Source organism: Phocoena phocoena, chromosome 19 (assembly GCF_963924675.1).
Source record: "Phocoena phocoena chromosome 19, mPhoPho1.1, whole genome shotgun sequence".
Classification (NCBI taxonomy): domain Eukaryota; kingdom Metazoa; phylum Chordata; class Mammalia; order Artiodactyla; family Phocoenidae; genus Phocoena; species Phocoena phocoena.
In genome coordinates, this window is record NC_089237.1 from 7,207,420 (window position 1) to 7,230,763 (window position 23,344).

General features: G+C 59.3%; 1 protein-coding gene across 1 annotated transcript in view; it reads left to right on the plus strand.

Moving 5' to 3' along the window:
* The first annotated feature begins 1,051 nt into the window (after nt 1-1,051).
* The window catches only part of LLGL2 (LLGL scribble cell polarity complex component 2), a 29,341-nt gene continuing 7,048 nt past the window's right edge, over nt 1,052-23,344 (plus strand). Inside the window, exons 1-24 of the mRNA XM_065897059.1 lie at nt 1,052-1,126; nt 10,187-10,284; nt 11,489-11,570; nt 11,865-11,980; nt 12,342-12,500; nt 14,502-14,664; nt 14,799-14,931; nt 15,247-15,301; nt 15,903-16,057; nt 17,745-17,962; nt 18,041-18,108; nt 18,246-18,399; nt 18,489-18,593; nt 18,972-19,264; nt 19,363-19,513; nt 19,864-20,014; nt 20,671-20,787; nt 20,902-21,068; nt 21,439-21,703; nt 21,945-22,098; nt 22,352-22,380; nt 22,594-22,641; nt 22,852-22,894; nt 23,022-23,083. Coding sequence (XP_065753131.1) covers nt 1,052-1,126; nt 10,187-10,284; nt 11,489-11,570; nt 11,865-11,980; nt 12,342-12,500; nt 14,502-14,664; nt 14,799-14,931; nt 15,247-15,301; nt 15,903-16,057; nt 17,745-17,962; nt 18,041-18,108; nt 18,246-18,399; nt 18,489-18,593; nt 18,972-19,264; nt 19,363-19,513; nt 19,864-20,014; nt 20,671-20,787; nt 20,902-21,068; nt 21,439-21,703; nt 21,945-22,098; nt 22,352-22,380; nt 22,594-22,641; nt 22,852-22,894; nt 23,022-23,083 — 3,061 coding nt within the window. The remainder of the gene's footprint in view (nt 1,127-10,186; nt 10,285-11,488; nt 11,571-11,864; nt 11,981-12,341; nt 12,501-14,501; nt 14,665-14,798; nt 14,932-15,246; nt 15,302-15,902; nt 16,058-17,744; nt 17,963-18,040; nt 18,109-18,245; nt 18,400-18,488; nt 18,594-18,971; nt 19,265-19,362; nt 19,514-19,863; nt 20,015-20,670; nt 20,788-20,901; nt 21,069-21,438; nt 21,704-21,944; nt 22,099-22,351; nt 22,381-22,593; nt 22,642-22,851; nt 22,895-23,021; nt 23,084-23,344) is intronic.

Below are 23,344 nucleotides of genomic sequence, written 5' to 3' on the forward strand. Positions count from 1 at the left end.
GATGAGCCAGAAATAGTTCCCCTTGGATTGGGAATGCATTCTACGGTGGGAGGACAGTTTTGGGGCCTGGAGCTGGTTTCTTTATTGGGAGCAGATTTCTTCTCCTGATTACTCTCCATTGGGCCCCTGGGAAAGGGAGCCTTTCCAAGCACACCCCATCAGAGCCCAGGGGAGCTGGAACCGGAGAGCCAGAGCTGAGGGTGGGAGGTGGGGCAGCCTGGAAGCCTGGGCTTCCAGAGACAGACCCCCAGCAGCCGTGCGGGCGGACCCAGCTCCACCATGGGCCCCGGCTGTGGGGTGGGATGGGCCAGCAACCCCCGACTGTGTGCTCTGCGCCTCACTCACTCAGGTTCCGGACGGCTGTGGCGGGTGGGAGCAGCCTAAGCCCAGAGTCGCTGGAGAGCCTTCCCTGAAGTTAGAAGGAAGAATCTGCCCAGGTGTGCAGCCCCCCCACACCCCATACCCCCCGCAGGGAGCTCTGCTGGGCCCTGGCCTGGAGTTGTCGGCGCATTTCCCCTCCCCCATCGGGGTTCTGATCTGGGAGCCCAGGTGGACAGCCTTTGCATTCCCACCTTCCAGCCGGCTCTGGAGACAGAGGCTTGTGAAGTTGCCCTTTCTGTTTAGCCAGAGTTTTATGGTTTTTCAGAAAACAGGTTAACAATTAAGCTTTAAAACCTCAGGGCCTCTGGCCCTCCTTGTTCCCATAAAGCCGGGCTAAATGGCTTCCTCCCCCGGCTTCTCCTGTTGGCTTTATTAGGCCACAGGTGGCCGGGAGCAAGCGTCAGAGCATTAACCAGCTCCGGCCTCCAGGTCCAGAGCCCCCTCCGGTTTCCTCTCAGGGAACCGCGCTCCACGGATGGGGCGTGAGGCGTGGGGAAGCCGAGGGTGAAGCTGGCCCGGCCCCGGGGACGGCCGCCTGCTGTGCTTGGGGAGAGGCTGCCTAAGCTGGGCGAGCGGGCCTGGGCGCCGGGTCGGGCTCTGGGGTGCCGGGCCTCCTTTGGCCGGTGCTCAGCTGCTGCCTCCCTTTCCCTAGGGGGCTGCGCGCAGCAAGATGAGGAGGTTCCTGAGGCCGGGACATGACCCTGCGAGGGAGAGGCTCAAGCGGGACCTCTTCCAGTTTAACAAGGTAAGGGGAGTGGAGGGCCAGCTGGGCGTTTATGGCAGGCACGAAGCTGTCACGCGCCCAGGGAATTCCCTGACGGTCCGGTGGTTAGGACGCCACGCTCCCACTGCCGAGGCCGCGGGTTCGATCCCTGGTTGGAGAACTAAGATTCCGCAAGCTACGCTGCGTGGCCAAACAAACAAACAAAGGTATCACCCTCCCCACAGGCTGGGGCTGGCGCTGGGGTCGCTTCTACCTGGACTAAGGTACTTACTTGGCACTGCCTGCTATGCCTCCTGGGAATTGGATTTTGGAAATGGGGCCTGGTTAGAGGCTTTCCTGGGAAAGGGTGACAGGACGCCCAGGAGTCAGCTCTCCTTGTCCCATGTCTCTCGCTGGCTGTGTGACCTCTGCAGGTCACCCCGCCTCTTCCAGCCTAGTTTTCCCCACCTGTAAAATGGGGATAAAACGACCTGTCCTGCCTCCCTCCTCACGGGGTTATGGAGCAGGCCTAGGGCCGGGAAAGGTGAAAGTGCGTTGAACCCTGCGAAGTATAAGGATGTTCCTGTGATGCCAGTTTCCTTGGAGCCCTGGGGCCACAGGCCATGGCCATTCCCTCCCTCCTCAAATTACCCTCAAAGGAAAACACAGCTTTCCCTGCAGGCAGAACACATAATTCCTTCTGGCCGGCTGTAGGCCTGGGTGAGTGGGGAGAGGCACCTGGGAGAAGGTGTCGGTGGGGGGGTGGGGGGGGTTGGCATTTGACCACCCCAGCTCCACACCTGCTCCTAAGGCCCCCCAAGCGGGTGTCCTCTTACCCACGATCATGGGGCTTCCCTGGGGGCTGGCCTGTAAAGGGGAAGGAACACAGGGTGGTTTATTAGCTCCGAGGCCACCTAGCAATCCTCAGCCGGTTCGGGGTAATTCGCGCCTCTCACCTCTGCTTTGATCTAGGCCCTTGGCCTCCGTGCCTCAGCTTCCCTCCACCCTGGAAGGCGGACTGCAGGAAGGGGAGCAGCAAGGTGCTCTTCCCCTCAGGGGTCCCAGGACCCCTCCCGGACATGCTGGGGGGGGGTTCAAATCCAGCTTAGCCACTTAGAAGCTGGATGACCCTGTGCCCGTCACCCACTGCGTAGGCTTGCTATGAGGATTACACGGAATTAGATCATTGAAGTACTCAGCACGGTGGTCCAGGAGTGTCAGGTGCTGTTTTCAGGGGCTGCCTGCCTGCCAGGGAGAGAGAGCTCCCGGGGGCTTGTTCGAGGCGAGTCAGGGTCCCAACCTGCTCTGCAGGTTTCCTCTGATTTTCTTGACCTGTGGCTGTGAGGCTACTGCCTCTGGGATCAGGGCTTCCCTAAATGAACACTTCCTCCCACTGGGGGAAGGAAGCTGTGGGCACGGCTTTTGGGCCTTGGGATGTGGGCGTGCATATGTTATGAATGGGGGATCTCTGGGCCCCAGCGGCCTGCCACTCTCACTTACAAGGGAGCAGCCCATGGGTGTTGGGTGTGGGTCTCAGAACCACAGCATCCGCCTCGGCGCCTGGGTGACCCCTGTCGCCTTCCATTGCCCTTGATGATGCTGGGATCTCACACCCTCAAAAGGTGGCCAATTCCAGTGGAAACCGGATAGACAGGCTCAGTGAAGAGGGATGAACCCCCGCCCCAAGTTCCAACTGCAGCAGCAGGGTGGGGCTGGGGTGGGGCTGGGGCAGAAGAATCATGCCTGCCCCTCCACCCCGTGCCCCCAAACTGGACTGCCCCACCCCCAGGCCTGGCTGGGGAGGGGGAGGGGAGGCTCCTGGAATTCCTTCTTCCTCCCATTCACTTCCAAGAAACATGCATTGAGTACCTACACAGCCCAGCGCTGGGGCTTTGGGAATCTCAGACAAGACCTTTGCCCTCCAGGACATTTTTAGTCTGGTGGAAGGAAGGGGGCTGATGGTCTAAAATTCCACTTCCTGGGAGGGGAACGTCTTGGGGGGGCTGTTGGGGAGGGGTGGGGCTTAGACTCATCTCATCTAGGTTCTGGGTGAATGGTGGAGCCCGAAGGGTTGGGCTTGGAGGGTGAGTCCAGATCCCAGAAGGTTTGGGAGCCTGGGTGGTCCTACCCACGCCAGCCCTGCCCCGGCCCCCTGGCTGTGAGTTCAGCTGTGGGATCAAGGGAGGCTGGAACCTGGGAATCTGGGTCTGACACGCCAGAGCCTGGTGAGTTTTGAGCAGGGGAGTGAGCGATCTCATTTATGACTTAGAGGAGGTAACTCTGGGACCTTTTTTTTTTTTCCCCCTACCTTTCAGTCAGGAGCAGGTAAGCTCAGAGCACTTAGGAGACGTTGCATTGACTGACTGGGGCCCAGCAGTGGGGTTGGGGCGCAGGGCTTGACCGTTGGCATTTGGGGCCTTTGGGGCCCACTGAGTTGTGAGGCTGTCTAGCAGCATCCCTGGCCCTGCCTCCCCAAGACGTGACAACCAGAAATGTTCCAGACACTGCCCAGTGTCGCCTGGCCAGTGAAATAGCCCCTGGTTGAGAGCTTATTTAGGGCGAGAGGTTGATGAGACCTGGTAATAGACAGAGCGTAGGAGGGAAGGGAGGCAGCTGTCCTGCATCCTGGCTGGGCAGTGGTGCCACCCCCTGGGTTGGGGAGCCCAGGAGGGGCGGGGAGCAGGGTTGAGGAAAGTGATACATTCGATTCCGACAGAATAGCAACAATTATGATCACCCACTTATCGAGAGGCAGTCTTGCCCAGGGGTGAGTGGCGCCAGCCTCGGCACCTGACTGCCTGGGTTCACCAGCTGGGTGACCTTGGACAAGTCACTCATCTCTAAGTGGAGAGGGTAACAGAAGCCACCCCACAGTGTTGGTGTGAGGATTAAACGAGTTAGTGTATGAGTTGAAGGGCCTAAGTGGCTAGGGGTTCCAGTATCAGCACAGCTCTGTGAATGTTATCTGGCTCGAGGTTCAGTTTGGAGAATCTTGGCACCCTCAGGTGAGGGCAGGTCCCAGCAGACAGTGGGATACACAGAGCTGGAGCTCAGAGCCTCACGTCTGGGGAAGCAGGCAGTGTCCATCCCGGAGGTGCCGGTCTGCAGGGCAGTGAGCTGGGAGGTGGGATGGTGGCACCATCATAGGCCAGTCCAAGAGGCTTGCAGACACCAGCTGGGCCTCTCCCTCCAGTACCATCTGGCCCAACTCCTTGATACCCACACCAAGCGAGGGGCCTCAGAGAGAGCAGGGACATGGCCCCCGGCGGGCCGAGAGCAGCATGTCCTGTTTCTTCGGCTTCGGTACCTGGGAAGGAGCTGTGTCTGGGGACAGATGCTCTGAACCCCCTGCTGGGGACTGATTGTCTGAGGGGCAGCTCTGGTTCACCACGGGCTCCATGCCAAGCAGCAAAGGGGCCAGGTGGTGCAGTGGTTGGGGCGGGGACCCTGGAGCCAGGCGGCCTGGGTCTAGATGCCAGCTGTGCTGCTTCCTCATCACGGAGTGACTGCAGAAACGTTACTTAACCTCTCTGCTCCTCAGTTTCCTCATCTGTAAAGTGGGCGTTGAAATCACCCCTACACCCAGATTGGTGGGCTGAGTGAGTTAAATTGCTTTGAATGGCACCCACACACAGCTGATGCCCTACAAGGTCTGCCTCACCTTCGCCTCAGCCTCCTGACGACTCACAGGTGGGCGCTGTTCCCACTCTGCAGGTGAGGAAACTGAGGCCTCCAGGCGTGCACAGCCTGAGTACCTGGAGGGGGCACCAGCTGGGGATGCGGCTGCCGGTTCCGTCTGCCCACAGCCGTGTGGCCTCAGGGTGCGGCCTTCCGTCTCTTCACCTGTGCCGGATGCCGGGTCCTCAGGCCTGTTGGGAAGACAGAGGTCAGCTGGCAGTGCCAGCAGGGCCACTGAGGACCAAATGAGGGGACTGCGGGACCCACTGGGCGCCTCAGGAGGGAGGAAGTGAATCCGAGGAGACAAGGGGACGTAAGCTCATGTTAAATTAAAACCCCTTCCTTGAAAATACCCTTGAGGCCCTGCCTCCCCTGGTGAAACCCGCTGGCTGCCCTTCCTGCCTGGGCCACCCTCCCCCACCCCAGGCCCTGAACAAACAGTGTGCTCCTGACCAGCTGCCCCGTCCAGGGCCAGGCGGTTTGGTCTTGGCTTTTGCATGGCTGGGCCCCTGGTGTCAGGTGACAGCCGCACAGGGAGGGCCAGGTTGCTGCCACCGCCAGGAATCTGGGCTGACCACACCCAGTACGGGGCAGTGCCTCCCTGTCCCCCAGCCCACCCCCTGCACACCCTCCCACCCCGTGCCCCTGGGCAGCCTTCCTTCCTGCCCCCCCCCCAGCAAGTGCTAGGGACTCCTCAGCCCTCCATCTTGGACAGGGTCCCCCCTTGCTGGGGGCAGGACGAAGGGCCCCCTCGCTCTCAGACAAACCACCTTTGCCGTCTCCCTTCCGGGAACCTGAAATGGGGTCCCGGAGCCGGTGTGAGACAGACGGGCTCTCTCTCTCCCACACCAGGCTAATGTTGCTGTTGGGTGGCTCCCAGAAATCTCTGCTTTCCCAGCTCTCTGTCAAAAGAGTTCATTGTTCTCTCTTCCCTTGGCAGAGGTCACCTGAGCCAGGTAGCAGGGTGGGGGCAGTGCCAGGTAGGCTGGATGCTGAGCTCAGGAGGTAGGGGAGGACACCCCACTTTGGTCAGCCTCCTAGCTTGAACCTGAGCTGGAGGCGGCTGGGGTCTCTGGCTGGGAGGGCCGGCCCTGGAACCCGGGCCCGCTGTCCTGGGCGGAGGGCTGATCGGGGTCGCTGTGTGCCTTGGAAGTCCACAGCAGGACCCCCCTGGGGCTGAGCACCTCCTGTGTCCCGGGGGCTGCTTTCTTTAAGGGAGGTCAGATACCTTCTACGCTCCGGGGTCCTGGAACTGTGCCTAAACCCTAAACCAGCCTGGAGGGGTCCCTGTCCACGTGGACCTGCTGCTCCAGTGGGGGGAACCACGTCTTAAAAGGCTGTTAGGAGTCGGAGGGAGGGGGAACCAGGGGATGGGAAGGGCACCCCACCTTGGGAGGCAGCCGGAGCGCAGGCAGAGGGGCCTCGTGGAAACTTCCTGCTTCCCCAGGCTTCTCGGGCCCTGGGCGTCCAGCTCCTCCCCGTTCCCCTCAATTAACTGACCTGTCTTCTCTCCCCATATCCAAATCACTCCCTTCCTCATTCCCAGCAAGACCCCCTGGGCCTCTCGTAACTGGCCTGGGGTCCCCGCATCTCCTTTCTTGACCAGTTCCCTGACCTCATGACTCGCTTTACGTCATATCATGTTGCCTCATTCAGGGATTGTGGGTCTTATTTGCATGTTGAAGCCGGGTCGCTTCCCCTCTAGGACCTGGGGAATCCCCTGTCACCACACTATTTACATTTGAATCCACCCTCTTGGCCCCAGCCAGTTAGGGTCACCATGAAGTTCCCTCCCCTTATTTTGATTTTGAGGGAGCCTTGGTCAACTTGGAGAAGATGCCCTGAGGGATATGAGGGAATGAGGGAGAAGCTTTGAAGGAAGGCATGAGGGAGAACCTTTGAAGGAAGGCAAGGCTTGTGTGCGCCTTGAGGCCAGCTGAGCCCTCCAGCGGCGGTCAGGGGGTTGTCCTGAGGCTCGTCTTGTTGGAGCCAAGGACAGCCCCGCTCAGCGCAGTCCTTCGCATCATCCCGGTTACCGTGAAATGAGGCAAAGCAGCTCGTCCTGTCACCTTTTAAGTGGTATTGGGGATGCTAAGTTTCGTGGGCCTGACTCAGTTCCTGTTCTTTCTAAACCAGCCTATGGAAAGGAAGGTGGTTCGGGAGTGAGGGGTGGCACAGTGTCCTCAGGACCCTGAAGAAATGAGGAATGAGTATGAGTGACTGAACGGTGGGCCTGACCTGTGTCTCCCTCTGGGTTAGGGAAAAGAGCTGATCCGCAGCAGGTATGACTCAGGTGAGATGTTAGGAGAACTTCCTGCCAGCGAGTTGATAGGATAACGTGTGGCCTGAGCACCTGGCAAAAAGCTGCAGACTGTTTTCTCTTTGGCTTGACTTTCCTGCTGATGCCCGAGGTAAAAATGTCTAGGGTAGCACCTCGGTCCCATAGGAATATAATATGAGACATATGTAATTTAAAATGTTGTAGAAGCGCATTATAAAATTTTTTAAACAAGTAGCATTATTTTGATAACATATTCTGTTTAATCCAATATATCCAAAATATTATTGTTTCAACATGCAGTCAATAGATATTAGATTTTTTTCTTAGTATTTTTTTGTTGTTGTTAATACAAAGGTACATTTTTTACTTACAGCACATCTCAATTTGGCCATTAAATTTTCTTTAGGAATATGTGATCTATGTTTAGAGTTTGGAAGATTTACAGTTGAAAGAGGAGATTCAAAGCTTTGGTCTGCTTGACTCCAGCCCCTGTTCCTTTGGAACCCAAGAACATACCTGGGAAGTTTTCTAATTACTGAGTTAAGGGTCCATCCTTGAATTTAAGTTAATAGAAATTAAATAAAATTAAAAGTTCAGTTCCTTTGTGGCACTTGCCACATTGCAAGTGCTCAGGGTCTACACACGGCTTGTGGCTGTTATACTGGCCACCAGGCTCCTGCTGGGTGTTTCCCCCAGAGTCCTCCAAATTCCAGACACTGTCGTCCTGAGCTGCGGCTGCTGGGGATGATGGGAGAATGCTGTCATCCCACGAACCTTCTCTGGAGCTCGGGCCTCTGACTTCCCGAGGCCCCAGCAGCCTGGGGCCAGCCAAGGCCTAGTGGGGGCTCCTGGGGAAGCTCGTCCCACACCGAGTCAGGAGCCCTGCCCTACTTTTCCTGGGAAATGTTTACATTCCAGATACCCTGCTATCTCCCCAAGGCTTTTCCAGGCTCTGCATTTTTTACATAGCTGAACAGAAACCTGGGGGGGTGGGGGGGGGCCCCTGCTGGTGTGCTGCTGCCCTCCCAGCTGACCCTTCCAGGTACAGCCATTTGCAGGGCAGACTGTGTTCCTGGCAGAGAACCAAGCCTGTGGGGCCCTCACACCTACGTGTCCCCAGAATAGGCACTCTTTGGAGCTCTCATCCCTGGGCCAACCCCAGCACAGGGCCCCTCTTCCACGAGCCACTGGCCTGGGTGGGCAGGCAGGCAGCAAAGCAGTTGGGTCTGCTAAGCTGTCGCTCCAGCTGTCACCAGGACTTATCTGTTTCTGCTCCTTGGAGGCCAAGTGAAGCCCAGAGTAGAGCCTTGGGCCTAAGGAGAACTGCCTCATTGGGACACCCTTTTTCTGCAGGGCAGTCTCCATGGTTTAAAAAAAAAACCACAAACTTTGAAATCGCTGGCTGGCATCCTCTGTCCTGCTCGAATCTATAGCTCTACAGGTTCATTATCCCCTGGCGGGTTGGATGGGGTGGGGCAGAGTGGGGTTAGCTGACTGAGAAACAACCGAAAACCTTCCCGATGATGGTTTGTCAATCTCAATCTCTAGTGCTTACATCCATACCTCTTTAATCTGTAATTCCACCCCTGGGACACCTGCCTAAGGAAATACTGAGTTGCAGGCAGAGATTGGAGCCCAAGAATAGTCATCGATGCAACTGGCAATTACAAAACCTCTGAAAACAAAGTAAATGTTCAATAACAGAGGCCTGGTGCGTTAGGGCACCTCCCCCTGAGGAATATTCTTCAGCCGTTTAAAAGTCGTTTTAGGGAGTTCCCTGGTGGTCTAGTGGTTAGGACTCGGCACTGCCCGTGGCCCGGGTTCAATCCCTGGTTGGCAAACTGAGATCCTGCAAGCCATACCGATACCGTGCGACGAAAATGAAAAATAAAAGTCGTTTTACTGCTTTTAACAGCCTGGGCTGGCTATAGGTGGAAAGACAGACCACAGAGCTATGTGTCTGTATGTATATTCATGTGGCATGGTCCCAGATAGGTCTCTGGGGTTTTTTTTTTTGTCCTTTCCTATATGTTTTTATTTTATTCATATTTTTTATTTAAAACATTAAAAATTATATATATATATATATATATATATATATATATATATATATATATATATATAATTTTTTTTTTGGCCATACCACGCTACATGCAGGATCTTAGTTCAGGGATTGAACCTCCACCCCCTGCAGTGGAAGTGCCAAGTCTTAACCACTAGGACCACCAGGGAAGTCCCAAAATCTAAAAAAAATTTTAATACCCTTCCCCCTGGTAATCACTAGTTTGTTCGCTATATCTGTGGGTCTGCTTCTTTTTTGTTATATTCACTAGCTTGTTGTATTTTTTAGATTCCACATATAAGTGATATCATACAGTATTTGTCTTTCTCTGAGGTGTCTGTTTTTAAGTATAGGCCCATACACGCTTACAGTCGGATACACACCCTTGTTAGGAAGGGTTACTCCAGTTTGGGGAGTGTGGGTGATTTTGTCTTCTTTTTCAAACTCCTTTATATGTTCCAAGTTTTCTACAATGTGTATTTCTATAAGAAGAACTGAGCCAAGGCATGTGTCTGCAACAACACTCCAGAAGCTTCCTCCCTGGGAAGATGGTGGAAGGGAACTCATAGTGGCAACGAGGCACTTGAGACAGAGCAAATGTTCAGTGCTGGAGGAGCCTCGGGTGGCCCAGAGTCGGGAAGGGCAGCTGTGGGTTCCGTCGGACCCCAGGGGCCCGCCTGGAGCTGCAGTGCAGCTGGGCTTCCTGAGCCACCTGGTGCCTCTCCTGTGCCAGCCCCCCGGAGCTTCCCCCGCACTCCTGCAGGAGGGCTGGGTGGGTGGCCCACAGTACGGGTGGTGGAGGAACCAGGTCAGAGTTCCTGGAGAGCAAGGGGCCAGCACGGTGTCCCGGGAGAATGCGCTCCCAGGGAGCATCAGGTGGCCAAGGACCGGGTCAGGAATGGACTGAGGGTGGGGCCCAGGTGGGTCCGGGTGGGCACCTGAACGAGACTGAATTCCTTCTTCCTGCTGGGGGTGGCTCTCTGCTGCGGCTCCTCCCTCCGGCACTGACCCCCTGCCCCCGGCCATGGAGGGGCAGAGGGGACGTGTCTACAGGCCCATGCCCGCCTGGTTCTCGTTGCAGACGGTGGAGCATGGCTTCCCGCACCAGCCCAGCGCCCTCGGCTACAGCCCCTCTCTGCGCATCCTGGCCATTGGCACCCGCTCCGGAGCCATCAAGCTGTATCCTTTCCGTTCTCCCAGCTCCCACCCAGGGATGCCCTGGAAGGGCCAGGGGCCTTGGCATTGGTGAGATTCAGGAAGGACTCCCCCAACTCTCCATAGAAAAGCAAGTTGCAGATGACCCCTCTTGTTCCCGGGACGTTCCAAATACCCTTTTAGGAGTCAGCCCCGAATGCAGTAAGTGGAGGCCGGGGATGGGCCCCACCTCCAAAGGATCAGTAGACTGGGCCCAGGGCTCAGTCCAAACCAGAGACGGGGTGGCCTTGGGTTAGAGGAGCTGTGTGCTAAGCCAGATGCTCTTCCAGATTCTACCCCCGACCCTGCACACACCCCGCGTACACACACACACACCGGAGAGGAGAGTGGACTCCTAGTTGGTGGGGACGGTCCTTCCCTGGCCTGAGGCTGGACGTGGTCCAGTGGGTCCATTTCAGAGGCAAGCCCACAGGTCCCAGGATGGAGAATCGCTGCTTGGGTCCTCTGGCCTAGGCTGCGCTACGCGTCTGGGAGTCCCACCCCTGAATCTGGCCTGAGCCCCCAGGGTGAGCGAGGGTGGGACCTAAGGGAATTGGGAGGTGGGGGACCACCCGTGGAGAGCCCAGCCACCGCCACCTCCTCCAGTAAAGCTGTAACTCCCTCCACCGCTGCAGGGCAGGTGCAGGGAGCCTGGGGGTGCAAGTCAGCAGCACAGGAGGGCCAAGGCCCGGCTTCCACCGACTCAGCCCTCCCTTAGGTGGTTAATCATTGCCAGGCCACGGCCATATCCTGGTTACGATTCTCAGCACCAAGGCTCACGGCCATGGCTGCCCTAGGTGGGCCCACGGGTGCCCTGCGCGTCTTCTCACAGGTGCCACCACGTGGTAGCTGACCGTCTGTTGCAGTTCAGGTTATGGGTTTCAGTGGTGGGGGGGACAGGGGTACAGTGAACAGCCTAACAGTTGCCAGGATAATGCTTCACCCCTCCTGGCTGCGACAGCTCTCCCTGGTTGGCTCGCTTTACCCTCAGGGGTCAGGTTACTGGCCCGGTGCCTTCAGGGCAGGCCCCCTGCTGTCCCCTCCCCACCCTAAACACCCCCCCCCCCACCGCCCCCAGCAGCCCTTCTCTGCTGCTGGGTATTTACACTTCTTGCCACGTGGGCCCAGCGGGCAGGCCGAGGGGTGGGGTCCCGCCTTGTGGAGCTTTTCCTGAGCCTGCTACTCCCAGCTACGGTGCCCCAGGGGTGGAGTTCATGGGGTTGCACCTTGAGAACAATGCAGTAGTGCAGATCCACTTCCTGCCTGGCCAGGTGAGGCCCCCCTGCCCCCACGCCCTTCTTACTTCCCCATCTTCCAGAAAGGACGTATGGAAAGGCAGTCGTTTGGTGGCCCTGGGTTTGGTGCTGATGGGAGGACCCGGGACAAACCCGCCTTTCCCCAGCTGCGGTTCACGGCCACCCTAACAGGAGCCGGGGGTCTCTTGGTTCTGGGGCTCTTGGAAATGACCCGCACAGGCTGGGCCGCCCCAGTGTGTAAAGGTCACGGTGAATGCTGTCCCTCCCTGGTTAACGAGACAGCACGCTTCTGCCCCGTTTCCTGCCTAGTGCCAGCTGGTCACCCTGCTGGACGACAACAGCCTGCACCTGTGGAGCCTGAAGGTCAAAGGCGGGGTGTCGGAGCTGCAGGAAGATGAGAGTTTCACGCTGCGTGGCCCCCCAGGGTAAGAACTCAGTCTTCTTGCTCTCCTAGCCAGCCTGACCCGTGCACCAACTCCAGGGTGCCCTGGGAGGAGCTGGCAGGGCTGTGGCCTGCCTCCCCCCATCCCCTACGTGGGAGGCACCAAGGGATTTTTTTCTGCTTCTTAGCCTCAGCTCTCTGCCATCTGTCTCCTGTCTCGGCAGAAAAAAAAACAGTATGTTTGTCCGGGCCTGAGTAGCTGGACCCCATCAAAGGACCTCACCGGCCTGCCTCCCCACCGCAGGCATGGCCTTCCCTGGGGCCGCTGAGGGAGTGGGGGATCCTATCTGTGGGTCCCCCCTGCCTGGGCAGGGCCAGCTCACGGGCCATCATTCCCTCTGCAGGGCCTCCCCCAGTGCCACGCAGATCACCGTGGTCCTGCCGCATTCCTCCTGCCAGCTGCTCTACCTGGGCACCGAGAGCGGCAGTGTGTTCGTGGTGCAGCTGCCGGCTTTCCGCGCGCTGGAGGACCAGACGATCAGCTCAGATGCTGTGCTGCAGCGGTGAGCCCCAGGCCCGGAGACCCTCGTGCCCTAAGGAACCTGTCCCCTCGAGTGGCCTTCTCCTTTCCATCCCGGTTATGCCTCAGGAGCTTATGATTTCTCTCCTGGGAGGTCTGTAGGGATGGGAAGACAGACTCTCAGCTCTCCTCCACCTGTCCCCCCAATTGAGAATCTCACCCCCAAAAAAGAGTTAGCATCCCAGCACTAAAAGGGGTCTTGGAGTAACTTGTCACCTCATTTAAAAGGAAAACAAGGCTCAAAATGATTGTGCAACGATACCAACTCTCGGTCCAGCGTTCTTGGCACGGATACCGCCTCTTTCAGAGCCCCGGGGCTCCACAGGGGGGCAGACGGGCCCAGACCTCCCTGCATCAGCTTCTGCTGGTGCTTGCGCTTCGGAGTCTCTGCCACACGTTCGTTTGCATGCAGGCTCCATGACCCCGAATCCCCGGCGGCCACGACCTGTAGGTTTCTTGAGATCGTTTCAGAATCTTTGCTCGTTAATGGTGGTGTCCGTGGGAGAGAGGGAGTCAGATCAGGTCTGGGTGTGGAGGGGGGCCAGGGCCCAAAACAGGAGGGGATGGAGGAGTCCAGCAGGAGCCCACGGGAGCCAGGTTGATGGCCGTGGAGTGTTCTGCAGTGAAGAAGGGCAGGGAGAGGGCTTCCCTGGTGGCGCAGTGGTTGAGAGTCCGCCTGCCGATGCAGGGGACACGGGTTCGTGCCCCGGTCCGGGAAGATCCCACATGCCGCGGAGCGGCTGGGCCCGTGAGCCGTGGCCGCTGAGCCTGCGCGTCCGGAGCCTGTGCTCCGCAATGGGAGAGGCCGCAACAGTGAGAGGCCCGCGTACCACAAAAAAAAAAAAAAAAAAAAAAAGGGCAGGGAGGAGGCCAGTGTGCTGGGCTGTGGAGTTGCTTCATGCCCGACCTTCCTAAGGGCTCTGGACCAGGCTTGTAACACTCATAGTCATCAGGCCCTGGGTGATGGTCAAGCAGGGCTGGGCATTGCTGGGTTGGGAGGATTCCTGCTTGGGGCCGGGTCCTTCTGAGCACTGGGCATGGTAGAGTCAGGGCAGCGTGACCATGGTCAGAGCAGGACTGTCTACAGGGTGGCAGGCCCAGCTGGTGCTCAGCCGGGGCGCCTGGCCTGTGGGCAGGACGGTGGAAGGACCTGCTCCTCAGTGTGTGGCGGTACCAGTGCCCACCGTACCCGCACCGGTGGGAGTCTAGTCGAGGAGGAGCCCCTGCTGGGCTTTCCCAGCCTGGGTGCCCTGGGAACCCCTCCTGTTGGTCTAAATCTTGTTCTAAATGTAGAGGGTTTGGTTTGGGTTTGAGCGTAGAAATGCCCTTGGGATCCAGGCTGTTTCCATTTCCTACTCGCCCTGCTCGGTATTGGCGTTTGGTCCTGTGCCTGCCACCTCACGGTCTTCTGTTGGTGTAGCACCTCCAAATTTCGCATCAGCATTCCAGGCCCAGAAAAGGAGGAGGGGGGTCAAGGCTCAAGGCCAGGCCAACTGATATAGAGAGTTTTGTTTTGTAGGTCTTAAAAACTTTCTTTTTTTTTATGAAACACCAACACCTTGCCAGAATGCACTAGGGTTGAAGGTACAGTTTAGTGGATTCTTGTTAAGTGAGCGTCTCTGCAGCCAACTCTGGGCAAACACAAAATTTTGCCAGCCCCCCCAGGGTCCCCCACCTGCCCTTCTCTGTCACAGCTCCCTCCCTCCCCCAGAGGCAACCACCACATCGACTTTTCTGGAAACCACTTCCTTGCTTTTCCTTATAGTTGTGCCACCTGCGTTTGCATCCTTACGGGGTTTTCTCTATCGCTGCCCTGTTCTATGCGTTGCTTCTCTCTCCCCTTGATGATGTATCCTGGCAGCCTTTCCATGCTGGCGCATTCCGTGCCAGCTGCTTCGGGGATGCCGGGCATGGCTGTGCCATGCTCTCAGCCATGCCCCATCGGTGGACGGTGACGTGGGCTCACGGTGCTCCCCTCGCCCAGGTTGCCAGAGGAGGTCCGCCACAGGCGGGCATTTGAGATGGTGGAGGCTCTGCGGGAACATCCTCGGGACCCCAAGCAGATCCTCGTTGGCTACAGCCGGGGCCTTGTCGTCATCTGGGACCTACAGGGCAGCTGTGTGCTCTGTCATTTCCTCAGCAGCCAGGTAGGGGTGCCACATGGCTCTCCCAGGCCCCACACAACACATCCAGCCCCCGTCTGAGGACTGGGGGTGCAGGCGATGGAGCCGCACCCCTGATCCCAGCCTTCGTGCACTCTCTCTCCTTTCCCACCGTGAAGCAACTGGAGAGCGTCTGCTGGCAGCGGGACGGCCATCTGATTGTCAGCTGCCATTCTGATGGCAGCTACTGCCAGTGGCCCGTGTCCAGTGACACCCTGCAACCGGAGCCCCTGCGCAGCTGTGTGCCTTACGGTCAGTGCTCTGCCCGCCACCTGGGACCGCCTTCCAGTGAGCAAGGCGCTGTCCTCTCTGGCCCCAGTCGGTCTCTCCCGCTTTCAGGTGTAGGTGTCCAACTCATAGAAACAAAACCTGGGGCCCAGAGATGGTGAAGGCTGTGTCCGAAGCCACACAGCGGGTTTTCTGACACGCACTGTGACTTTCTCTGGGAACTGCTCACAGCAAGACTCCCAAGCCTAGATCTGCTCCGCAGGTTTGCGGGATCTGTGCTGCAGACCCGCGGGCCTCTGAGAGCGGGAGGGCCGTTCAAGATATTTCCTTTTCTTTTAGGCCCTTTTCCTTGCAAAGCTATTACCAAAATCTTCTGGCTGACCACCAAGCAGGGGTAGGTATCAGTGCTCTGTCCTGTTCCCTTTCTAGAGCTTTCCTGGGGAGCTGGAAAGGCTGCTCAAACCTCTGCCTGGGGGAGATGGTGCCTAGTTACTGCCTTTAGGTCTCATATCCGGGTCTCCAGGGAAGGGAGGGGGGTGCTGTTCATACCTCTCTCCGACTAATTCCTGAAAACTCATTCCCATTCTTCCCCTTCTACCCTCCTGGAGAGATGATTCAGATCAGCAGGTTCTAAACTCTGTCTTAGGATTGGACCTGTTTCCTCAAACAGAATCATACAGGGAGACCTGATGTATAAGCAGAAAAGGGGGACAGAGGGCACTCTGGTTGAAACGGGAGTGGTGGCAGAGACTCAAAGCCTGCAGCCCGCGTGCTCCGCTGCCGGCCCCCAAGTTCTCCAGGGCTGTTGAGTTGGGAAGAGACGGGGGTCCGCTCCAGCCCCTCCTGGGAACCTTGAGTGAGCACTTACACTGAGGCCAGCCCTCATGCCAGGCCCTGCTGCAGAGGCCAGTCACAGGGCCACCCCACGGCTGGCTCAGCCCTTGGCTTCTGGGGCGGCATCAGCGGCCCACCCCCTGCTCTTCTGTGCCTGCCAGGTTGCCCTTCACCATCTTCCAGGGCGGCATGCCACGGGCCAGCTATGGGGACCGCCACTGCATCTCAGTGATCCACAACGGCCAGCAGACAGCCTTTGACTTCACCTCCCGCGTCATCGACTTCACTGTCCTCATTGAGGCGAACCCTGAGGCTGGTAGGTGAGCGGGAGTGAGTGTGAAGGGCAGGCCACCAGGAGGTGTGGGGATCCGGCCCACCCCCATCCATAAACAAAGAGGAAGGGCCTGCAGGCATTCCCAAAGCTGCCACCCCTGAGTCCCTAAGTCCCACTGCACCTCTTCTTTGTGTCCCCGAGGCTGCTCCCTCTCCTTCCCTGCTGGCCTGTGGCTTGTCCTTGCTGGCCATGCCTCCCATCCACCCCAAGCTCTCTTTGCCCTTCCCCAGCTTAGCTGGGACTTGGCCCAAAGGTGGGCAGATCTGCACTGTTGGGCTTAACACCCACCTGGCTGAGGCAAAGGGCTCCTGGCCTGGATATGGTGAAGCCCTCCTTGTGGGGTGGGGCAGGTAGCAGTGTGGGCCAGCTGAGCTGGTCTCCTGGAACTCAGCCAGGCCAAGAAAGCCCTGAGTCAGCTTTCTAAATTGGGTGACGGGCAAGACCAGAAAGGGCTGGTGTCAAAACCTAGAGAGGAGGCCTGGCGGGAGATCTCCAGGAGGGCGGGCCTCCTCCCTAGATGACTCTGACCTGACAGGCCCGAGGCCTCCAGGTGAGGGAGGCAGGCCTGCTCAGGACACCCTGAGCTGTGTTCTCCCAGCCTCACCAGTGGCCCTTTGGAGGGAGACTCTGAGCCTGCTTTTCCTCCTTTCTCAGCCTCTTCTTCCCTCCTCCTACCTGACAGTATGGTGGGAGCCAGGGCCAGTTTTTGGTCGATTCTTTTAGATTTTCTATATTGATGATCATGTCATCTGTGAACAAAGACGGTTTTACTTCTTTCTTCCCAATCTGTATGCCTTCTATTTCCTTTTCTTGTTTTATTGCATTAGCTAGTACTTGAAAATGAGTGGTGAGAGGAGGCAACCTTGCCTTGTTCCTGATCTCAGTGGGAAAGCTTCACATTTCTCACCATTAAGTATTACATTAGCCATAGGTTTTTTGGGTTTTTTTGTTTTTTTTAGCGGTACACGGGCCTCTCACTGTTTGTGGCCTCTTCCGTTGCGGAGCACAGGCTCCGGACGCACAGGCTCAGCAGCCATGGCTCACGGGCCCAGCCGCTCCGCGCATCTTCCCGGACTGGGGCACGAACCCACGTCCCCTGCGTCGGCAGGCAGAGTCTCAACCACTGCGCCACCAGGGAAGCCTGCCGTAGGTTTTTTGTAGATATTCTTTATCAAGTTGAGGCAGTTCCCCTCTATTCCTAGTTTACTGAGAGTTTTTTTTTTAATCATAAATGGATGTTGGGTTTTGTCAAATAGTTTTTCTGCATCTATCGCTATGATCATGTGATTTTTCTTTTTTTTTGGCCACACCACACGGCTTGTGGGATCTTAGTTCCCCGACCAGGAATTGAACCCAGACCCTTGGCAGTGAGAGCATAGAGTCCTAATCACTGGACTGCCAGGGAGTTCCCAATTTCTCTTTTTTAGCCTCTTGATGCAATGGGTTTCATTAATTGTTTTTCGAAAGTTGACGCAGCCTTGCATACCTGGGATAAATCCCACTTAGTCATGGCATATAATTCTTTTTATGCATTGTTGGATTTGGAGCTTGCTTTTAAAATGTGGGTGCCCTGGCTCCAACCCAAGAGCCTCAGATTCTACAGGGCCAGGCTGGACAGACTGCTTCCCAGTGGCTCCTGCAGCCCCTGACCCTTGGCCTGTCCCCACAGCCCTTGATGACCCCTATGCCCTGGTAGTGCTGGCTGAGGAGGAGCTGGTCGTGATTGACCTGCAGACGGCTGGTTGGCCGCCGGTCCAGCCTCCCTACCTGGCCTCCCTGCACTGCTCCGCCATCACCTGCTCCCACCATGTCTCCAACATCCCCCTGAAGCTGTGGGAGCGCATCATCGCTGCTGGCAGCCGACAGAACACACACTTCTCCACCATGGTAGGTCTGGCCCCGGCCCCAGCCCTGCCCCAGCCCAGAGCCAGGCTCGCCCATGAACTTCTCCGTCATCTCCTCCAGGAGTGGCCCATTGACGGTGGCACCAGCCTGGCCCCGGCCCCGCCCCAGAGGGACCTGCTGCTCACGGGGTAGGTGACGTTGATCGTACTCTCCTGCCTAGTGGGATGTGTGGGGTGGGAGCAGAGCTCGGGGGGTGTGCGTGCCAGTCCCGGGCACCTCTGGCCCGGCATCCTTCTCACGGGCGGCAGGCGGGCTCTGCCCACAGGCACGAGGACGGTACAGTGCGGTTCTGGGATGCCTCGGGCGTCTGCTTGCGGCTGCTCTACAAACTCAGCACGGTACGGGTGTTCCTCACCGACACAGACCCCAACGAGAGCCTCAGTGCCCAGGGTGAGGACGAGTGGCCCCCCCTCCGCAAGGTGAGGCCCGGAGCCTGGGAACCAGGGAGGGCGGGGATGGGCCAGGTCCAGCGCTTATGGCCCCTCACGGAGCTCTTCTCCCTTGTCAGGTGGGCTCTTTCGACCCCTACAGCGACGATCCTCGGCTGGGCATCCAGAAGATTTTCCTCTGCAGATACAGTGGCTACCTGGCTGTGGCCGGCACAGCAGGGCAGGTAGCAGGCCAGGCTGGGCGTGCGGAGCCGTGGGGAGGGCCGATCAGATGACTTTGGGCAGCATCCAGGCCCACGAGCTTCCTTCTCAGTCTTGGGGGGCAGCAGGGCCAGGAACCAGCTTCCTGAGCGCCCCCCTGGTGCATCACCTGCCCCTGTGGCTCTGACTTCTCCCAGTGAATAGAAGTTCCCTGATCCCATTAGAGGGAGGCCTTTCTCCTCCAGAAATCAGGATTAAGAGCCAGAGGTTGGGCACTTCTGACCCTTGGCCTTGGCGTGGATCTTGGGTCCTTTGCTGCCCCTGCCATTAGGGTCCCTGAGGTCCTGCCGTCCGTCCCTTGGTGCCGGGGGGTGGTTCAGCCCATCTGCCGCCCTGCCCAGGTGCTGGTGCTGGAGCTGAATGACGAGGCGGCGGAGCACGCAGTGGAGCAGGTGGAGGCCGACTTGCTGCAGGACCAGGAGGGCTACCGCTGGAAGGGGCACGAGCGCCTGTGTGCCCGCCCAGGGCCCGTGCACTTCGAGCCCGGCTTCCAGCCCTTTGTATTGGTGCAGTGCCAGCCCCCGGCTGTGGTCACCTCCTTGGCCCTGCACTCCGAGTGGCGGCTCGTGGCCTTCGGCACCAGCCACGGCTTTGGCCTCTTTGACCACCAGCAGCGGCGGCAGGTCTTTGTCAAGTGAGCAGACCTCCCAGGGTGGCCGGGTCTGGGATTGGTGCCTGGATTGGCAAGGTCCCTCAGGCCCTGGCCACGCTGATGGCCCATCGTCCCCCCAGGTGCACGCTGCACCCCAATGACCAGCTAGCCTTGGAGGGCCCGCTGTCCCGTGTGAAGTCCCTAAAGAAGTCCCTGCGCCAGTCCTTCCGCCGGATACGTCGCAGCCGGGTGTCCAGCAGGAAGCGGCGGCCTGCTGGCCCTCCAGGAGAGGTGAGGCCGGGGCCGGCCACGAGCCCGGGCAGAGCCCGGAGCAGCCAGCGGCAGGTCCCCACCACCCCTCCCTGCCCCGCCTGCTTTGGCCACAGACACGGGCTCTGGGCCACCCCCGACCCCCACCAACCCTGTGACCTCGGATCCGTCGCACTGCTTCTCTGTGCCTCGGCTTCCCTAAGTGTGAAAGTGTGTAATGCCTCAGGGCCACGTCCTCAGTCAGTATTACCAGGCAGGCGGTGGCAGGGGCCGTGGCCAGTCTTCCCGGAAGGCTCGCTGTTGAGCGATCTGATGCCCCCGGGAAGGAAGGCGAGAGAGCCCACCCTCAGGCCTGGCCCACGCGACTGCAGGTGCAGGAGGGGAGCAGCAGGGCAGAGAGGACTGGCCTGCAGAACATGGAGCTGGCGCCAGTGCAGCGCAAGATCGAGGCCCGCTCGGCAGAGGACTCCTTCACGGGCTTTGTCCGGACCCTCTACTTCGCTGACACCTACCTGCGGGACAGTGAGTGGCCAGCTTGAGGTGGGGGGCCCTCTGGCGTGAGGGCGTGTCAGAGGCTGCTGGCTGGTGCACCCCTAAGAGGGGTTCCCCCTGTGAGCAAGGGGAGACTGGAGCCCTCACCCGCCCCTTTCCCTCCCGTGCCTGGGTCTCCGAGTCTGATCGCCCTGGCTTCGTATCCAGGCTCCACCACTCTCTAGAAGTGTGACCTTAGACGTGTCACTTAGCCTTTCTGGGTCTCGCTTCTCCCCCTGTAAAATGGAGGGATAGCTTCCTCCTAGAGTGGCTGCGAGCGTTGGGACGTGCCACGTGCCTGCTGGTACCCAGTAGGCCCTCTAGAAGCTCTCTGGCTGTTTCTCTTCTCCTGCCAGGGCATGGGTGGGCTGAGGGCTGTCTGCTGCTGCATCTCGAGGGCCGAGCTGTCCCGGGTTTGGGATTATCTGCATGGGGCTCTGGGTTGTCAGAGAGCCTTCCCAGCCTTTTTCGTCTACACCCAGGAGGTAGGCAGGGCCCACAGCAGCTCCATTTTACAGAGGAAGAAATTGAGGTTTATGAAAGTTTGCTGACTTGACCTTGGAGTCACACAGGTAGTGAGCCAGGTCTCCTGGCTCCCCCTGACCCCCAGAGCCAGGGGTTAGATGTAAACCTTTGCCTCCTGGCAGGCTCCCGCCACTGCCCCTCGCTGTGGGCTGGCACCAATGGAGGTACCGTCTACGCCTTTGCCCTGCGCGTGCCCCCCGCCGAGCGGAGAATGGATGAGCCGGTGCGGGCGGAGCAGGGTGAGTGCTGGCCAGGGGGAGAGCACTTGTCTGCCTCGGCTGGGAGCGGGATGGTGTCTCCAGCCTCGAGCTCCGCCCAACCACCAGCCCCGTCACCTACCTCCGTCCCTGCAGCCAAGGAGATCCAGCTAATGCACCGAGCGCCCGTGGTGGGGATCCTGGTGCTGGACGGACACAGTGTGCCCCTTCCCGAGCCCCTGGAAGTGGCCCACGACCTGTCAAAGAGCCCCGACATGCAGGGAAGCCACCAGCTGCTTGTTGTGTCGGAGGAGCAGTTCAAGGTGCCTTATGGGAGGAGGTGGGGTCCCCCGGGAATCCCCAGCACAAATGACGATGGCTGGGACTCACTTAACGTAGTGTTTGTAGTTGCTGTGTGAGGGCTGCAGAGGCACAGGAAGGAAGCGGGGTCTTGATGGAGCCCCCGGGCCCCAGGGTCAGTGGTGGGGACACTGAAGCAGGACCTGTGTCTGGGCAAGGGACAGAAAACACAGACAGGGACTGGCGTCCTCGCAGTCTGAGTGCAGCGACCACACATCTGAGGGCCAGGCCCAGCGGCAGCATCGGGCAGGGAAGCGGGAAGTCCTCGTTTGACTGGATGAAGCTCTGCAAACTGGTCTGGCTGCAGGTATGACCGGCTGCCCTGTGCCCTAGGTGTTCACGCTGCCCAAGGTCAGTGCCAGGCTGAAGCTGAAGCTGACCGCCCTGGAGGGCTCGCGGGTGCGGCGGGTCAGTGCGGCCCGCTTCGGCAGCTGTCGAACCGAGGACTACGGGGAACATCACCTGGCTGTCCTCACCAACCTGGGCGACATCCAGGTGGTCTCGCTGCCCCTGCTCAAGCCCCAGGTGCGGTACAGCTGCATCCGCCGGGAGGACGTCAGCGGCATCGCCTCCTGCGTCTTCACCAAATATGGCCAAGGTGTGCAGGCGGTGGGCACGTCGGGACCTCTGCCCGCAGGGCTGCGTTTGGGGCTCCTGCTCTGCTGCGAGGGCTGCTGGGAAGGGCAGTCGGGGGTATTCCGGTCAAGGCCAGGCTCCTCAGGCAGAGAACTTCGGGAGCTTCTGGCCCCTAATCCCCCCTGGGGGGGCAGCTCTGTTGGCAGCCACAAGGTCTGGGAGACTCAGGCTGGCCTCACCTGCCAGGCTTCTCCACCCACCAGGTTTCTACCTGATCTCACCCTCCGAGTTTGAGCGCTTCTCTCTCTCCACCAAGTGGCTGGTTGAGCCCCGGTGCCTGGTGGATTCAGCAGAAACGAGGAACCACAGCCGTCTCCGCGACAGATCGGGCCCTGAAAAGGCCTCGGGCAAAGCCAGGTGGGTAGGAGGCCAGGTGGCCTTTGCTCCAGCCCCTCCTCACCCCACCCTCCCTGGGGTGCCCCCTGGGGGCTGGTCAGAGTCCCCTTCCCCCGTGAACTCAGCCCACCCTCCCAGCTCTGCCTCCTTGCCCCCCTTTGTATGCCCCACCCTCCCACGCAAGTTCGTCAGTCGACCTCATTCTTCACGGGACCAGGGCTTTCCAGAACGGGGAGCCTAGTGGCCCCCCATCCTTACTGTCTCTTCTCCACAGGAACTCAGGGAGCCAGAGTGATGGAGAGGGTAAGACAGGCCTCTTGGGGGCCAGGGGCGTGTGGGGGCCGAGGCGTTGTGAGCACGCCTGGGGAGGGAAGGGGATCCCAGGTGAGCAGGTGGTGTTCGGGCTGGGCTTCCCTTCCAGTCCCGGGCTCAGGCTTCCGCAGCCCCACCCGCAGAAGCAGGGAGCTGGGGCAGAGGAGGGCCCAAGGCTCACCTGGCCTGGCCTCTGCCTTCCAGAGAGGAGGTCGGGCCCCGTGATGGAGCACGCTCTGCTCAACGACGAGAGTGAGTCAGGGCAGGTGCCGGTGGGCTGGCTGGCAGGGGGGATGTGCGGGGCGGGGGGTGGGAGCCGGGGTGGGAACAAGGGCCGTTTTCCTGAAGGAGGGCAGGCCCGTTCACCCCATCAGTAGAAGGGGCAGAAAGGGGGGTGTCTGGCCCAGCCCCAGCTTGCCTCACCACGCCTCTGCTCCCCACCCCTGCCCCCCTGCCCCGCAGGAGTCCTGAAGGAGATCCAGAGCACGCTGGAGGGAGACCGAGGGTGAGTGACTCTCAGGCTTGCAGGGCTGGGCCCCTGGTGCCAGGAGACGTTCCAGGGGAGCTCTGGGAATGAGGGTCCTTGTCTGCAGCCCCCGTGGACGGTGACGGCCCTGTCTTTGCCCACGCAGGAGCTGTGGTGATTGGCGTTCTCAGCGAGTGGCCGTGGGGTACGGCCTCAGCAATGGGGGAGGTAGGGGCTCTGGGTGCTGCTGCACGGTGGGGTGGGGCACGCTCCTAGGGAGGGATAGGAGGGACAGGAGTCCCCGCTCCCCAAGGCCCTTAGGCCTATCCCAGTCCTGACACACACCCCCACTTGCCCGAAAACCTCCGTGTCTGGGCTCAGGCAGGTGACTGAGGCCCCCGTCCCGCCCAGGATGCTCCTGAGTTGCTGTGGCTCTATCTCCTTCTGCACGATGAACACACACTACCGACGGCTCTTCCTGGGGGCACT